Raw genomic sequence first — 19,373 nt, forward strand, 5'->3', positions numbered from 1 at the left:
CTGCAGAAACTATGTCCTAGAAAACAGGACAAGTTTTTAGATTTTGCCTAAAGACGTCATAAAGATATTAAAAAAGACCACTGGGAACGCTTTTAGAATAGCTCAAGATGATCAGAGTGGGACTTTATTATCAGGGTCAGTCTTTGTTTTCCAATAAAAACTTTGTACATCTATATGCAACCCTTCGTCCTTGCTATTGTTAACTTCAGCAAATATAGTCATGTGAAGGAGAGTGATTGTGAACTCACTGTCCATTCTGAAGATTGTTATCAATCCTATTGTCTACTATTGGATAGCACATGAATGATGATGTTTTTGCATACTTTAATACGCTTGAAGACATGTGCCTTTAAGGGAAAGAAAATAAACATGTGACAATGACCTTGTCTTTAAAGTGTTTGCACAATTTTCACATCTTGTTGTGGTTTGGAGGTAGTATTCATGAAAGCAGCAATGTTCTCTACTTAGTCTCTCTACTTCTCTGCTTAGTCTTGATAATAGAGAAGCAGAAGGACACAACGGTGAACCCAAAAACTTACTTGACAACAAATATGGTAAAGTCATGATCAAGATTCTCTAACCACCTTCAATTTAGTGTATTTATAAAGCATCGAGAAACACAATAAAATATCAAATCAAACAAAACTAAAATTATTTACATTTTGAGAGTTTTCTAACCCAATTCAGTCAGCAAAGCAAAATCATCTAAGCTTCAACTTTGATGCTTTTTCTTCTTGAATTGAGGTCCAAAGAATGGCTTGGTCACTCCAGAACCTTGTGATTCATGGCCCATTTATCTTTTCCATTACATGCATCAGTTGTCCTGTCCTCTTTGCAGAAAAACAGGTCTAAACCATGATGTTTCCACCCTCATGCTTTACAATTGTCATGGTGTTCTTGGAATGGCAATCCTCTGGATCATCCAGATGGTCCAGAGGTTTTAGTCTGGCTCAGCCTGTGCAGGAGGACTTTTGGAAAACTGCAGTTTTGAATCCACAACAATATAGGGCATTACTATAGTAACCTTTGTCACTGTAGTACCAGAGATTGGTCCCAGTGGTCCCAGCTCTCTTCAGACTATTGGCCAGTTCTCCTGTGCAGTTCTGGAATGTTTCCGCACCGTTCTCAAGAGCATTTGCACCACACCATCTGAGATCTTTCATGGAGCTCCAGGTGGAGGGAAACTGTCAGTGATCCTGTATTTCTTATTTTCTACTAATTGTTCCAACACTTGATCTCTTCATTAAGCTGCTTTCTCATTGTAAGTTGCCTCATTCCAGCCCTATTCAGGTGTAGAATCTCGTCCCTGGTGTCTTTCGACAGCTCTTTAGTCTTGGTGGATATTTTACACTCTGCTGTGGACCATGTCTCTGGCTTTTCATCTCACATCTCAAAGTGGGAGAGATTCCAGGTGGATCGTCTGCTCCTGTTCTTGGCTGTGGACTGCGCCTCTGGCTCATCTTGGCTGTGGACCTTGTCCCCACCTGTTCCCCAGTTCTATCTGGATCAACACCATTCAAATTTGTAGTTGTAGAGTTATATAAACTAATTCTTCTTTAATAGTCCTGGTACATCGCCTGTCCGTCCTGTGAGAGGATCTCTCCTTCATGTGGACACCCCTAAGGATTCTTCTTTTTTTTCCATAGAATCAGGAGTTTTTCCTTAACAAAAAGAGGGTCTAAGGACAGGGATAACCAGTTTAGTTTAGTCTGTTTAGCTTATTTTAGCAACCAGGTATTGTTTATATTTTATTACCGACTTTCTGCTTTTGTACAGTTACAGGTATGAAGCCCAATGAGGCAATTGTTTCATGATATTGTACTATGTAAATAAAATTGAATTGAATTTAACTGACTGCTTAAAAGTGTGGACGGGTACCTTTATACGTATAACCAGATCATAATACAATGGCACAACTTGCACAATCTGTGACTGAAAAATTTTGCTCCACTGCAAATGGCATCTCCATAGGTCTAAATACATGAGGGAAATTAACAAAAGTAAAAATGTTTTAAGATGATAATTGTTGAAAACAATTAAGAAACAAAAGTCTTCTTAATATTGTAATGGTTTTGACGTGAACTGTCTTAAAGTGGTCATTCTGTTGCAAAGAACACTCACCTCTGAAAAAAGATAGTTCTAGTTTTTCCAGTTTTCTTGTGCTCATGAATGTTGAGCTTCTAACTAACAAACTGAACCATGTTTCTTATGAATGGCAGTACTTTCATCTCCTCCTTTTACATTTCCCTGCAGGTTTTGTTATCTTATAACAGCAGACACACCAATACTGCGCTGGCTATTCTTCCTTGCTCCTTCCAACCCTACTTCCCTCACCACACCCCCATTTCTGGTAGGAAATGGGACTTTACTTCCTCTTCGCTGCAGGAAAGCCACGTCGAATGGGTAAAGAAAATGATGGACTTTGTTCACTTTTCTATTCATGTTTGCTAAAACTTTACAACAGAGGTTTTGTATTATGGCAGTAAATTTTAAATCATTAAGCAGTAAATGAAAATGTAGCGGTATAGTGTATTTTTTCTAACATTTCAATGCATATTTCAGTGAACTTTTGGAAGGTCCGCTTTGACTGCAGGGTTTTCAGGATAAACAATGTGTGGCTGCAGCTTTTGAAGCTACCTTTACCGAAATAAACTTGTGTCTGGCACCCTCTAGTGATCACCTTTAGAGAAATGTTATTCCTAACCAAAGCCCTTCCTTTTTTTTTGGTCTAGTATAAACAAGTTAATTGGAAAATATTATTTTTGGATTTTGTGTTTGAATTAAACTCAAGAAGGTTAAACACCTCCATTCTTTTGTTCTCATTCATTTAATTTAAGCATTATTTTCAGATAACTCCTGTCAACCAATCACAGGGCTGTATTTCATTGTATCACCTGGGTGGGCAGCAACTGTTTTCCACATCCACAGGAAGAGCCGACATCTGATTTATAGATGGGTGCATGTTTGCATTCATGGACTCACAGAGAAGCCGCACAGCGGCAGACTGAGAGGTCAGACGAAATGGGCCTGCAGCTGCAAAGGGGGGGTCGGACGGGGTCAGACATGGAGCAGCACGAGCCATGTTTGTGTGTTTAAGTGCTTTTCAAATTACTCATCATGCAGACTTCATCTGTGGTTTAAATTACGCTTTGTAGAGGCAAACAGTTCAGTTTGAATTATTGCTGTTATTTGCTTTAAATGCCAACATATGGTAAAGTGAAAAAAAGACTCATGTAGACCTCTCATAGAAGATTTTTTTAAACGTTTTACCTTTTTTTTTTCATTCCAAATCAAAGCTTTTCATTGTTAATTTAAGGAAAATCAACTACCTGCATATGAATCTTTAAGTTACAACGTGGTTTAAAAACCCAGAAAAAGCTTATCAACAATGCATTTATTATGGAGAAGTTCTTAAAACAAAAATTTTAAAATCTCAACTCATAAATTATTCTAAAATGCAGAGAGGAAAACAAAGTTCTTGTGGCTTACTAAATTAGTGTTGTAACAAGAAACATATGTGAGATTTCTCCTGCAAAACATAACATTTAAAAACTGTAAAAACACAACATCTTATAAATTATTTTGAACTAGATTCTTGTTTAAATATCTTATTGTACTTGATGTAACAGAAAACTAATTTATTTGCAACTTTTCTGTAAAATGTATACCGGTACTTGTTTTAAGACAATAAATCTTGAAAATTCTGTTGAGTCATTTGCTCTCAAAAATCTATTAAGTGTTTTATATTTAATATTACATAATAATTTTTAAGTTTATGTTTTGTACTTTACAAACTATTTTATTTTAGATTCTATTTTTAAGTTTTCTTTTTCCTTTGGTTGGTATTTTTAAGTATTTTTTTGACTTTACATAGTATTTTTAGCCTTGTTTAAACCATATACTGTATTTATTTTACAGTGCATTGTATTTTGTAAGTTTTTTTTTTACTTTACATCGTAACTAAATATGAATGTTTATATTTTTTGGTCTAAATCTTATCTTAGAAGGGCAAGACATCACAAGAGATTCTTGAGAAATCTTACAAAAACAAAATCTACTGGTTCCATTGGCATTTTTTTCACCAAAAAACATGAAAAAACATGTTTGATTTGAGAAAAAAATTAGTTCCAGTGTTTCAACCCTGTACATATTCTGAAAAAAAGAGAAAACTAGTGGACTGAAAAGATAAAATTTACCGTAACATCTTTTATTGTTTCTCAAAGATCGAACTGTCCAAGTAAAAAATAAAAAAATGTGCACATAGATGAAAGAAGAGTACACGTGTAAATTGTAGAGGCAATCTTTTAACAGAAGTGGGTAAGTGTGGGAAATGGACAAAAGTAAAAAAAAATGTTGGCTTTGATTTTTCCGGCTTCTGTCGAGAGTTTGAGTTTTAATCTGTCTTCCAGATCCCAAACAGACTCTGGAGGTCAGCAGATCACAAACACAGACGGAGCAGCTGTCATAGAGCACCCATGATGCAGCCCTTTACATCATGTATGGCATTCATTTTTTTTAGTTCACGCTCCCAAATTTAGCAAGTTTTCAAGTTCTTTCCGTGTTTCTGTATTTGCAATGAAATTCACTCATAAAGTTAAAGATTAAACTTGCATTTGTTTCTATCTAAATTACAAGCAGAACCTCAACATACTTTCTGATGTATCTAAATAAAAGTGATTTTTCTTTAATTCTCTTTAAAACAAAGTTAGGTGCCAACTACATCTGTTTATGTTTTCTTATGATGTGCTCCATAATTAAAGATGCAATGAAGGGCTGAGTTTATAAGTTGATGTCATCAAGTGGCTGGAATCCACACAAGCTATGATACAACATGTTTTTCCTGAGTGATTAATCCAGCATGTTCATCTTTAACGCTATATAATTAATCATTTTATGTTTATACAGGCATTTGCATGATAAAAGCTTTCCTTCAAAACCCACTGTATATAATTTGGTATGTGTTTTCTGCCCTGTAGTTTATTATCATTCCACTAGGGGCAGTAGAAGGGTTTTTCCTGCTCATTTCAAAATGGCTGCCTCCACTCAAAAACCCTTTTAGCAGGAAAACCTTTGACTGATTTTCGAAACTTTATGGTGAGAATAATTCATCCATCCTTATTCATTTTTTTAAATGACAACTTGCTGTATTGAAATAAAGCAACATTTATTGAAAATTCTTTCTATATAACCTTGTTAAAATGTGTCGATCAAATTTGAGATGGTGCTTTTTCTAAAAGCTCACAAAAATATTTTTGCATCCCAAACTAAGATTGTTGAGAGCAAAAACTCACCATAAAACATAATTCATCATAATTGATATCTTACTATTTATACCTTGTAAAAAGTGATAATTTTGGTGATTTCATCAAATGTTAAAAAGAAATTAATTAAGAAAAAAAAATCTGTCAATTTTTGATTGCAGGATTTATCTGTTCAGAGAGATGTTTTAAGACTAACCATCCAGTCTCTGTTTTCCTGATTCATTCAGAAAGAGGACGCAGTGATCCTGAATGCATCGTGCCTTATCAAACAGGTAATTTATTAATAGCTAACCAAGATAAGATTAAACATAATAGAGGAATTGTGTTATACCCGGAATGGATTCAACAGGGAAAAGTTATGTAAACATTGATTTATAACTAACAGATACAATTCTCTGTAGATTTATGAAATATTCAGACATGCATACTTCCTTGAACCCTAAGTAAAGTGCTGATACATGTACAAAAATGAATGCAGATGTGAAAACCCAACAATTCATGTGCATCTGGAACCGAGCAAAGGTCCAAAAGAAGCACAGAGTGTATATGGGTCAGTGAGTCTCTGTAATGATGGAGACATGTGTAAAACCAACCATTATTTCTAAAGTTTTTATGTTCTTTCACCCTGTAAAGTTTTTCTCCAGTTTCTTTGTCGTTTAACCACTTTTTTTAAACTCTTGTCCGTAAAGGAGACTGTCCTGCACAATCTCTCCCTGTTTCTTCCCTTTAGTCTCACTGACTGCAGGTATTGGTGGAAACAGAGTGCACAAAGATGGCTCTGTCTTTTTATGGGATTTTTTTTTTTTTGCTTATGGCCATCAGCAGGCTGGGCCTACAAACCCATACAAGGCCACTGCTGTTGTCTGTATGCCTTTGTGTTATGTTTTTTGTTTAAATATGTTTTTTCAATGTGCTTTTATTAGGTTTGTGCATTCCTACATTTCTAAAGAAATGCTTGTTCTGTCTTTCTTCTGGAGTGTCTTTAAAGCTCAGTAGAGGGAGGTTGTCGTCTGAAGACTTTCCAGATGTTTTTTCTTTCTTCTGCTACGAGGTTACAAGAGGCTCTATAACCGAACATTTGCTTTGTCTTTGTCACTCTCTGTCGTTAAATTGGGGCACCAAGGTCAAATGAGGCACTTTGAGCTTCTGTTCTTTTAGTTACACGACAGAGGAGTCTTTCCCCTAAATTATTTAGGCAAATAAGTGAAAATGTACGTTTTATACATGATTCAATCCTTCTTCTTTGTACTTTTAGACTGTGAAAAGCACATTTATCTTAGGGTACTTAAACTGCTAAACTATTCACCCTGTTCCTATCAATAGTGGAAAGATTGCAGTTGCCCCGACCCCGAGATATTCTGGGATAGAGTCCCACAGAGTGTAAATATAGACATCCTCTAACTGAAATGCTCATTCAAACACGTGAAGTTACTCTCTGTTTCAATGAAATATGTTGGATATTATTAATAATGAATGAGAAGAAACACCATTTTCATTAGTTTGATGTTTATTATCCCCAAAATGGGAACAAATGATAAAGATAACTCAAAAAAACAAAAATTGACCATATCATTAGTGGTATTTCTAACATTTGCCATGATGACAGCTTGACAACGCCCTCTCATGGTCCTCACTAGTCTCATGATGTTCTGAAGATGTTCTGAGTTCCAATATTCTACAAGTGCTACATGCAGTTCTGCCAGGTCACTTGGGTTTCGGATACGATCACCAAGTCTTTTCATCAGCTTATCCAGATGTTCTCTATGGGGATCATTGCTAGTTATAACATATGAGCCACTCCCACTTCCTGAGGTCCACCTGTGACAATTCTGACATGGTGTGGTGGAGCATTGTCATCCATGAACTGAAAGTTGGAGGTTTCCTGGTGGAATTGGGGAATGATGATGGGTTCTATGATTTCTCTAAGGTAAATGGATTTTGTGCTGACTGGTGATTCCTTCCCAGATTGTTGCACCTCTTCCACCAAAGTGAACCCTGGGGACCATGTTGTTCTCTGCATATTGCTCTTCTCACCTTCAGTAACGCTGACAACCATCATTTGTGTTCAAGGTGACCCGACACTCATCAGTGAACAGGACAGTTGACTATTGCTGCGTTGTCCAGGTCACATGGTTTTGTGCCCACTGCAATTGTTCACAGTGGTGTCTTGGTATCTGTGGAGTCACCTGCAACCGTCATCTGGCACTCAAGTCAACGCGGTGGAGTCGGTTGTGAATTGTCTGTCTGGAAATCCTGGTACCCCTCAGATCTGGTAAATGGGCCTGCAGCTGTGTGGCATTTGCTAAACCATGTTTGGGTGCATAGATCCATGGTTGCGGTCTGTAACTGGTGGGGCTCCACTCCTGGGTTTGCCACAAACTCTGCCAGTAGTTCTGTCTTGATGTAACTCAACTGCAACATCTGACTGCTAATACCAACCCAAAGGCGTGCTATGGCCAGGTGGTGCTGCTTATGTGTTAAGCGACATTGTGTGTGTTCATGACTGTTTGAATGGTGAAATTGGAACAACTCATTGTCAAAATCTGCTTTTTGTACCCACAGAAGGTTGAAATTGATTCAACATTGAAAAGTTTTTTCTTTTATATATATTTTTTTGGTTTTGGCTCCAATAAGTAAGTCACACTGTATACAGTGAGACCATACTGTTCAAAGCACAAAATGAGTTTTGTCTTTCACCCCAATATAATTGTCCTGAAATTGTCCTGTGTGAAGCGAAGCCATCACTGTGTACCACATATAGAATGTTTCACAATATCCCAACTTACTGTGAGTAGTAGTTCTCTAAGTAGCTTCTTGGTGGCTTGTTTCAAAACCAGGTTAGTCCTCATGTTAAACTCAACAGAAACTAACACAAAGTAAAGCGTGATTTAAAAAAGTTTTTTTTTTCATTTCTCAATTGCTGGTACGGGCTGTTTTTCATGAACTTTATCATTTTATTCATGTGATGTTGAAATAGTACTTACAAGGAGGGGTGGATACATTTTATGTTTCCTAAGTCTTTGCCAAACGTTTAACAGATGAAAAACAAATTATGTGCACAGCCTTGAATCTGATGTAAGCTTTCAGTTCTTGCATTTGCAGAACTCTAAGTGAATCCTCCAACATGATTAACAGTTTGACTGCCATCTTTGACTCCTGTGGCCCTCTGCTGCCACCTTTGTCTGCCCACACAGCACATGAACCCCCCCCTAAAGCTTTAATAAAAAAGCAAAAACACAAGCAAAGACACACCACAGAGCAGCGCTGTTAACACTTTAATTGCTTTCTCAAGTAATTAAAACCACAAACTGCCATATGTTTTTCATTCAAAAGGCTGTATTGGCTGTATTGAACAGAAGCTGAATGAAGTGATTCACACTGAACAGCCGCACAATCACGACTGTACTCTGTCCCACAATGCTGTCGTTTGAGCATTCACTGCTGTTCTGTTCAGAGTAAAGTAAATGTTTTCCCAGCGTCCCTTCAAAACCTGCAGCAGCTAACAGCCTCCCTTTCATGCGGCATGAAGGATGAGGATGTGGAGCTAGAGCCAGGCTGACTGATGTAAAGCTCATCTGAGTATGCTCCCATCTTCATTACTCACAAACTATGAAATGATGCATTTGTGTGTATATTATTTGTTTGCCCTTTAAATGTTTTTGAGGATGTATCATGGTATATTATTGACATTCCAGTTTCGCAAGGGCCTCAAACGTTTTCTGAGTAGGTCGCTACAGAGGAGAAAGAAGGAGGCTTCCACTACCAGGCGCAGCTAGAAAGAGAAATGGACTATCGACTGCAGATGTTTATAATTCACCTTGCAGAGCCTCCCAGCTGAGACAGCTTTTGGGCCCTATTAGCCATAAATCCAGTGACATCATGAGAAGATGACATGATCTTTCTGTGATGCTTCATTCACACCAAACTAGGAAAACGGGTTAAAGTAACGACTATTAATAATGCCATGTTCACACTAGGCTCAAACCGCCCATTCAAGCAACCCATTTAAAAATGCTACGTTCACGCCAGACTTGGAAATGCCAGTTCAAGCAACCACTTTTAATGATGCTACGTTCAAAATGGGCTCGAAAACACGAGTGTAAGCAACCAGTTTTAATTATGGTACGTTCACACCTGACTCAGAAACGCACATTCAAGCTACCACCTTTGATGATGGTACGTTCACACCAGACTGGAAAATGTGCGTTCAAGCAACCACTTTTACTAATGCTATGTTCACACCACTCTTGGAAACAAGCGTTCAAGCAACCATTTTTAAAAATGCTATGTTCAAACTAGACTCAGAAACGCGAGTTCAAGAAACCACTGTTGATTATGCTACATTCATACTGGGCTGGAAAATGCCAGTTCAAGCTTCCACCTTTAATGATGCTACGTTCACAGTAGACTGGAAAACGCACGTTCAAGCTACCACCTTTAATGATGCTATGTTCACACCAGAATGGAAGATGTGTGTTCAAGCCACCACTTTTACTGATGCTATGTTCACACCAGACTCAGAAATGCAAGTTAAAGAAACCACTTTTGATGATGCTATGTTCACACTGCTTAGAAATGCACAGTAAAGCTAGAACTCTAAAGATGCTAAGATTACACCGGGCCTAAGTAACTACTTTTATTAAAAAGTATTTGTAAACGGCAGTATATGCGTGTTTCAGACTTCCATGTTTCAAAAAATCTGGTGTTCATTTATCGCTAAGTAAGTTTTAAGTCTGTTTTTGGTCTCTAATTACAAGTGTCCACTGAACATTTGGACATTTCGCACCAAGTCTGTTCTAACTGAGAGTACATGCGCTAGTATCGGGTAGCGACAGTCCAATGTGAACACCGTATGCTAAAAGCATGTTCAAGAATGCTTGTTTAGCACATTCTTGAAGGCGTACTTCATGCCCGGTGTGTAAAATACGCACATAATTTGGTGTGAGGTACTCGATTAAACTTTTGTATTTAACAAAAAATAGGCTCTTGCTTTTGTTCCCATCTTGTTAAGCAAAAGTACTAAAATTCCTGACAGATTTAGTTAGGTAATTTGTGTTTAAATGTCAAAATATGTGTTAAAAGTGTTTTTTTTTCTGAAGAAGACAGTACAGCTCAGTCCCAAATGTCCCACCCAGCATAACAATAGCTGGTGAGCTGCTTGTACTTTATTCATAGCATGATCTCATGCGTCAACCTCACAGAGCAGTGGCTGTCTCACAGCTATCTTTGAGTCCGGAAGCTCCTCCTGGAGACAAAAACAAAGAAAGCACGCGCACAAACACACATCACTCTCCCTTTTGGGTCCCTCTCTTTATCTTCCTCACTTCCTCTGACACTCACACTCTTCTTTACCCCGCCTTCACTCTCATGTTCCACTTTATATCTTTCGTCCTCCAGACCTCATGTTCCCTTTAATCCGCTCATCTTTTTTCTCTTTGTTCCGTCTGAATCCTTTGGTGTTTTGGAGCTGAAATGTTCAGAACTGCAAAAAAACCCACAGCTGAGCCTCAGAAAATTAAAGCCCTCTGAGTCTTAATTAAACATGAAAACATGGCCGCCAAAATAGGAAAGTTATTCATGTTTAATTGTTGTTACAGCCACAGTTCTTAAATGACTCACATAGGACACATGCTAATGCTTTCTAAGTAAATCAAGTAACACCTTGTTTTCTCTTTTTTAACCATATTTTTGTTCATTTCCATTATGTTATATTTAATTTATTTCTGATGCTTAAGGGAAAGTAGAAAACAGAAACTGATTTACAAAGGTTTGCATGCAAAATTTAAAAAACAAGCATAAACAAGCTGTAATAAATGTACTGGATTGCTTGTTAAATTGTCAAAACAGTGAGCACTATATCTTACACCTCACCTTTATAGTACCCGCTGTATATTCTGCATGTGTTTTTTGGTTCTATTGAATTTGCAAATGGGGATTTCTCGATCTGAGGTACCAGGGACAGCACACACACACATCTGTACCCCGATCTTTAATTAATAGTACTGGCCATCATCGGCATAGATTAAGGCTGACCACATGCTGAGTGTGTATGGTAATGTCCTGATTGTACTGCCTTAATGACTCACTCATTGTAATATCTTGATTTACTTGTTTTTACTTTGGCTTAGAATCAAATCCTTCAGTCTGACAGAGTAAGATGTTTTTGTTTTGTTTCCTTTGATCTCATTGGTGGATTGGTGGTGCATAGATATCAGCAAAACTCATTCAAGCTCAGTAATACTACAGTGAAAAGTACATTACCTGTGTATCATGTCTTCCAGTCTCCTTCCTTGCTCTTCGTCCAACTCCAGCTGTTTCCGTCGAGCTTCCTCCTCTTCTGGTCCCATTCCCTGGAGGAGCCATCGATCCCGCATGGCTTTGGACTGAGGGAAGAACACAAACTTGTGAGTAATTAAATAACTATTGCAAATATGTTTATTTATCATTAAAACTACACCACATTCAGAGAAAATGTTCAAATAAATAATCAGAAATGTTAAATATTTAAAAGTGGAAAATATCCCTCAGTTGTGAAATCACCTGCATTGCAGTAACACAGCAGCGTTCCTGCAGAGACCTGAACTTCTTTGAGGTCTGCAGCACTTTATCACAAAGGAAAAACCTGTCATACAACAGGGATTGTTCGACGCACAAAGCTTTCTAACAATGGAGCCATCTATATGTCCTCCACAATACTCCTGTGTTAGTCGCTCAACAATCTTCTTTTGTCCAAAGATATTTACTTTACAATAATGTTTTTAAACTTTCCAACATAGAGACAAACCCCAGAACTCGTAGATGATATAAATTATTTTTCCTTTAGGGAGTTAAGAGTTTTCTGAAGGTCTTGGTCACTTTGAAAAGCTGATTTTGATGAAGGCAGGAGATGGATAGAAGGTGGGTTGCAGAGTTTGTATAATTGCAGATATAGCCTATAAAGTCCACTACATCAAAGAGTTGCTTGAATTTTTTTTTTGGAATTAGGATGGTTTTTGGGTAGCCATTCTTAAATGATCAAAAAAAGTCCTTCTACTGCCCCTAGTGGACTGACGATGAACTACAGGACAGAAAACAAATTATAAACAGTCCTTTTTTAAGTAAAGTTTGGATCATGCTAATAAGACTGGGGTCACAGAAATGTGTGTATCAAATATGATATGAATGGTTATAGTGAGGGAAGCAGTCTGATTAGTGTGCTGAGTTTACAACGTTTCCCTTATTGTTTCTTAAACACTTTATTATTCAGTAAATATCTCAGGACGGAACGGAGTGTACCAAACATCACACAGTCACATCAATTACTATGGTGTCCCTTCATCTCCTCACTGCACTAAATCTACTAGTAAACCATTTAAAAGTTTTTTTCTTGTTTTCCGTTTCTTTGGATTCATGCCATTCATGAACTTTTCTTTCGAATGAAGACAGCGCTGATGTTTCCTGGTTGTCCGTCTTGACCCAATTGATCAAACTCAGTCAGGTTCCGCTCCATTTTATCATCAGTGTTATCTGCAGCCTCAGCAGCTCATAAGTGAGGAGCCTTGAGTGAGCACGATCGCTTTGTGCAAACACACAGCAACACTGCTGCAGTCCTCCAGTCGCTCCCTTTTGGGTTTCTCTGTTTCCAGACGTTATTAACTGGCAGTGGAGCATAACTAATTTCTCTGTTTGGTGTGTGTTTGCTTCTCACAGTCAGAACAAACAAGTAGAAGTTCTTTCACACACAAACGATTCAAAAACACACACAGAACTCAACAGTTATTAACTGGAAACGGCTCTTATTGTTTGTCCCAGAAGGTCCCTCTGTGTTGAAGCAATCACTAGCTGCAGTAAATCGTTTTGTTGGAGATAAAATACTTTGAAGGGAATGCAACCTCCTATTGAGAAGAATATTCACAAGAAAATACAGAATTGTTGTTTCTTTTAAAATAATTGAAAATGAATGTCTTTGGGGTGTCTTTAGATTTCCCTGCAGATTTCTCAGATTTTACTTCAGTGCGGTGAAGGTTTAACCATCTTTCTGTTTAGTGATGAGGCAGATGGTGTTTTGGTTTGCAGTTATTCCTCAGAGGTGGAGCTGTCTCTCTAAGAACAAGTAGAAAAAACTGGGTGTTTTCTCCTGGGGGTGTGGGGGGTTGACTGTAGAGACACCAAACAAAGAGAACAGGGATACTAGACAGTATAAAGAATATGTTCCTGTCTCTCATGAGCATATCTCCTGTGTTTGGCCTTGGTTGGAAGAGAGAACAACACCTACACCTTTTGCAAGTGAGAACCCATGAAACATAACATTGTTTATTGTATTTTCCAAAAGAAGGAATAAATAATAGCTTGCAGTCTACATTCACATTGATTGTTGATCTCTCATGATGAGAGTCACAACTGAGCTTAGAGGTGGATACGTACTGTCTGCAGGCGAAAACTGGACAAACCTGTATGAAAATGTTAAGATCGTGGACCACTCGGTGAGGCTATAAAATTTAAATGTACATGTGTTTTGCTGATGACTAGAGTGCAGGGTAAAGAGACTCAAACAACAGCATAGTAAGAGTGTTAAAAGTGTGCACATTCAACATTATGCTTACAAATGCTTTTGTAAAACATTTACAACACACACAACGATGGTACGTTCCATTTTCATAACATCCCTTGAGGGGATCACAGGACACTGCAAGACATGTCTGCCCTCCTTTTAATCCAATCAATCAATCAATCAATCAATCAATCAATCAATCAATCAATCAATCAATCAATCAATCAATCAATCAAGCAACCAATCAATCAATCAATCAATCAGTCACTTTATTCATTTAGCAATTTTCATCAACATGCTGTTGCAGGGTGCTTGACATGAATAAATATAAAATAAATAAACATACAAATAAAATAAACAAACAAATAAATAAATAAATAGACATTAGTAAAAACAATAAAAAGTCATAAAACTCATTAGAGTAACAGCAACAAAAATAAAAAACAGACATAAAAAGGAGTGAAATTCTGTGGCTAAAATTTAAAGAGGTCCTGCATAGACCGAAAGACAGACAGGGAAATCCTTAAGATGCATCCGCTCCTGCCTATGAATGACCATGGACCCAGACAATCCACCGTACAGGTGCATGTGTCATGAATCAATCCCATGTCTCCCCCCCTGGCTATCACCTGAGTACTAGCACTTCCTGGGTCTCCACACTACACTTTCCATCAGCCCCTGCTGTCACTCCCAGAAGCCCCACGGCCGTTTTCTATCTGCAATCACTCCCAGCAGTGCGAAGTCTTGTTTGTGCCACTCTCCTTGCATCACTGAGCGTCCTCATCCTGACCTGACCTGATCTGATCTTCTGTTTCATCTGATCTTGCTTCGTCAATGACTCTGATTGTTTGCCGCCTGCCCCGACCCTCGCATAGACATTGACCACTCTAGTTGTTCTCTGATTCCTGTCATGCTCATGTTTGACCTCTGCCTGCCTGACCCTGATTTAGCTTTGTGGACTTTTAGCTGTGCTTCACTTCTGTTGGCCTGTCTGTGCCAAATAAACCTGCTGCACTTGGATCCAGCTGTCTGCCTGTTTGTGACAGCATGTGACTAACTTTGTCATCATTCTGGTTTCATTTAAAAGTTTAGCAAATATTTAGCAAATGTGGGAATCTACTCTCTTTTGTTGAATAGATGAGTGCCAAATCTGTGTTGATGTAATCAAAGTCTGACTTTGTCCCCACCACAGTGTGAAGTGGCATCACTTCGCCTCACCTTTAACTGTTTCCCATCACACTGTGGCTGTGGGCTGCAGCGCTCGTACCACTGCCACACATTTGATTTGTTTGCATGCCGGTTGAAGCGCTGCACTCCCACACAGTCAGGCAGAACCTGAACATCACACTTCTAGACATTTCCAATCAAGCTCAAGTTTACACGAGCTTATGTTTGCTTTCACACAGCTCTCTGGCACCAAGTAACACAAGGGTTTGTGTATTTAAGCATACTTTTCATCTAAAGCACACTAAACAAGAATTCTAGTTCAACTATTGGATAAGGGCAATAAACACACCAATACGACAAAGAACTGCAAAATTTAATTTGTGTTCCTCAAAGATGTGACAACAACCAGAAAATGACAATGTACTTCTATGCAGTAAACAGGTTAGAACTACAAAAGGAGAAAAACTGCAAAAAAATATAGAGATAAGGTAAAAGTGGAATAAAAACATTGGTATAATAATTTTCACATATTCCATTTAAGACACAAATAGATTGTGCTGAAATAAACTGGATTTCGACCAATTCTTTTACTCATTTTACATTGTTTCACATCAACATTGCAGTTCCCAAAAATAATGTTTTTTTTCTTTTATTTATTCTTTTTCTTTAAAAAGTAGCAGGAAGGAAGAAATGAATAACAGAGGCAAAAGGATAGGATTATATAAATTAACTTCCTTTTTAAGCAAATAATTCAACTTTTTTGGGATAAACTTATCAAACTTATAAACTTAAATGCAGCAAATGATCAGAGTAGCTAAACTAAGCTAAATTACATGAAATGTGCTACACAAATAAACTTGCCTTGCCTAAATTATTGTATTTTTTATGTTGTAAATTAGGTACAACCTTGTTGTTGTAGCGAAATTCTCATAACATACTGAAGTAAAAAGAGGAGATTAGTGAGTCTGACCGTCCTGCAGAACTGCTTTTCTGCCAGTTTACCCACAAAGTTCTAGTAAGTTTGATGTATAAAGTGTTGCTAGTGGATCCTTTGAGAACCAGCCTGATCTTTGATCTCTCTCACGCTGTTTGAACAGACTTTCCATTTCCTGTTTAGCGCAGAAACTATGTGCTGGGTTCTTAACAAAAAAGTCTAAAAATAAAAAAATGGAACCTAAAACTACCAGCTTGAACAAAATCACATTTAAGGAGAGCAGACAAATCCAGCGCGTAAAGAGCTTGTTAAGGTCAAGCTGTGCTGTGGAGTTGCGATGTTTACACGTTCCCAGTCTCAGACGAACGCCCCCATTCTGGAAGGCTGGGATCAAGCAGCCTAAAGGTCCTTATCAAACCTCTGGGGTTTCCATTTCCTCTCCCAAGCCACCGTGCCTCAGGAAAACTCACAACAAAGCTGTCTTCATGCTGCCCGGCTGTGTGGCACTCAGAAGTAATGACCATTAAATGGGATGTGTTACCAGATGTTGATTACATCTGGAGTTCAAGCTTGTTGGAGCTGAATACGGGAAAGCTAAACACAGCACAGGACTTTGAAGACCAAAAAAAAAAAAGCAGACCAAAGCAGTTTGGATTTAGATGATCTGTTCCGACAAATCAGCACAACTGGGGTGTTTGAATTAAACTGATCCTGAGGCTTTAGCCTCACTTGGAATTTTCCCTTATTCCATCAGACCCCATCTATCATGTAAAGAGATAGAAACAGATGGAAGCAGGAAGAAACATTTCCTCCCCCTTTTGATGAAGGAATCTCATTTTTTTTTTTTTTTGCCCATTTCTGCCAGTTAAAATCAACACTATCATCATCCTATTAGTTGAAATTCATTTGAACCAGGGCTTTCTTACTGTGCAAAATGAATTTAAATGGTTTGTGACTCACAAAAGTGTGTATTTTTTTTAATTCTGAACATTTAAGTGGTTGTGGGATCAAAAGAATCCTTTATATCCAAACGGAAAATGTATTACAAAAAGCAAAAAATACTCATATAACATGTATGATTTGTTCATATACATTTCTAAATCCACATGGATCAAATGAGTGTTTTTGCTCTGCTGGTTTTCCCAAAAATGGTTGTAAACCCCGTATATGTGGACTTAAACTATTATAACAAAGGGGCCCATTGATGCGGAGCAGGCTTAATAGGTCTAATTAGTGTATGGAATGTATTTTTATTGTAAATATTGGCTACCAGCTGTTGCTAACACAATAGGCATCCTCATATGTTCTCTTGCACACCCGGAGTCGGATTTTAAAGCTCCAACTAATTCGTTTGAGGGAAAGAGTTGTGATTAGCTGCACTGAAGTGAACCTTCTCACACTTTTTCTTTTCTTCTTGCTTTTTTTTTACTTTATAACAGTGGTTTATTTAAAAAGTAGAAGAAAAATTTCAGTTTTGCTGATCTTTGAGCTTTCCCAGACCTTTTAATTGAGGGCAAAAACAAGCTTAAGAACAGTCACTTATCCTTTTAGCTAAACAAAATCACAAACACAAGTTAATAGCTGTGATTTTTCTTCAAATCTTGTGAACCATCAGGGTATGTGTACTCGTAGCTTTCTATAATTTGCTGCAGTTACCAAAAACGAAGACCTTGGTTTTCTGGTAAGTAACTTAATAGAGCATACATTTTTACGTTTGTGTTACACAATTTCTCCTAAAAAGGAAAACTTTAGAGAAAGTCTGCTTTGGCTGTCAAGCACAGAAAAAAAGCACTTCCAATCTGGATATTTGGATGGCGCTACGACCTCTCAGCCAAAAGACACAGCGCGCAGGTATGCAGGCTCACAGGTAATTAAACAGGTTTTAAAGAAGGTATTATTACAACCAGATTATAAATTAATCTGCAAATTTAAAACCATTCACCTCACTTCAGTAAACTTATATTTTGTCCTCTTTTTCGGAAAGAAAATTTTGTCTATATATGTTATGGTCTCGACGCAAACGCTCTTATTCTTTTATGTGGGACATTATATCCATTTAAAATGTATCCTAAATAAAAAATTGAAATGCTTAGCCCAAAAGTCAGTAAGAAAAAGTGAAGAAAACATGTTCAATCTTCAGTCTGTTCTGCAGAACTTCTAAATTTGCTTTAATCCAAATAGCTAAATCAGTAAAGTCCATCTTGTATCACTTTGCAGATTGGTTACTGTCCAGTTGCATGCGTTCTAACGCTTAGTAATTTCATCTGTCCAAATAATGATTGGGCTACATCTGTTATCTGCATTAAAGTGTTTATGAAGCACCAAATATTGACACCAGGTGTCCACCAGATGACGAGGGAGGAGGTGGCATTGCACATGTTCAAATGGGGCTTTTTTAACACCCAAAACCTGCAGAGTTTTGTTTCTTGTGTTTATAATTGAAAGGAATATGGATTTAAAGATGACCTTCTGCACCAATAGAAATGTTTAAAATGAGCCACTCAAGTCTCATCTGAAATTCTGTTCTTCTCATCGTGTGGAGGTTACACATCCTGCTAAAAAGTGAACTTGAGGAGATCATGCATCTCTGAAAATAACCACAAGTGAACCTAAAGTGCACAGAAAGTAGTGTAACCTTGTCCAGATGAGTTAAAAGGTGGATTTAGTGTGAGGGAAGAGCTTTAATCCAAAGCATTTTTCTGCTTTTCCCTCACTTGAAAAATCTCCTGATTAAAGATATCGCAAAAGCTGTGCACCTCAGGATATTTGCAAACAGTTCCAGACGAACGGAGGAATGTTAAACATGCCGGGGTCTGGTTCCCACTGGCTGACTACAGTTTTTCTGTTGATCCTTGTAACTTAAATTCATTGGAATTCATTGTAATTTGTCAGTAAATCAGTGAAACCCAGTGTTTGCACACATGGACCGACCTTGACATGTTGGAGCTGCAGCACCAAGTCGTCCAGCTGATTCCGTTTGTCTTCAATCTCTGTTTGTCGTTTTCTTTTCTCCTGTGGTTGAAAAAAAGACAAAAAAAATTCAACCATCCACATAAACTTAACTAACAAACCAATACATGTTTTGCTGTTACTTTAAATGACTTCAGGAAAACAAATATTTTGTTTTTACATTTCACGTTAAAGTCCCTCTCTTGTCATATTTATATCTATTGTTAAAGGATTTCTAGTGGTCTCATAATTATTTTTATGTCGCTTAGCCAAAATAAAATAATAAAAAAAAATACAATGACATAGTTTCTGCAGAGCAGCAAGACTTTATAAAAATTTTGCATCTGAGTTATGGGCAGAAACATTGCTGCAGAGTAAGCCTGCCCTGACTTCCCATCACCTGTTTACTCTGTCTCCTGCTAACTTACAGCCCCCCACACCCCCAAACATTAGCAGTGCAATAAAAATGGCGTGCAATAGTAGAGCTATCCAGCCGAACAGTTTGGAGCCAGATACCAGCTCGGATGAGGAA

General features: G+C 37.7%; 1 protein-coding gene across 2 annotated transcripts in view; it reads right to left on the reverse strand.

Annotated features, from left to right (window-relative positions):
• LOC112163012 (A-kinase anchor protein 2) overlaps window positions 1-19,373 on the reverse strand; it is an 89,603-nt gene that overhangs the window by 43,290 nt on the left and 26,940 nt on the right. For both annotated transcript variants that reach the window (XM_024299086.2, XM_024299087.2), the window contains exons 3-4: window positions 18,824-18,904; window positions 11,523-11,644 (exon numbers count right to left, since the gene is read on the reverse strand). In XM_024299086.2, the coding sequence (XP_024154854.1) occupies window positions 11,523-11,644; window positions 18,824-18,904 (203 nt within the window). The remainder of the gene's footprint in view (window positions 1-11,522; window positions 11,645-18,823; window positions 18,905-19,373) is intronic.

Source organism: Oryzias melastigma, linkage group LG12 (assembly GCF_002922805.2).
Source record: "Oryzias melastigma strain HK-1 linkage group LG12, ASM292280v2, whole genome shotgun sequence".
Lineage (NCBI taxonomy): Eukaryota > Metazoa > Chordata > Actinopteri > Beloniformes > Adrianichthyidae > Oryzias > Oryzias melastigma.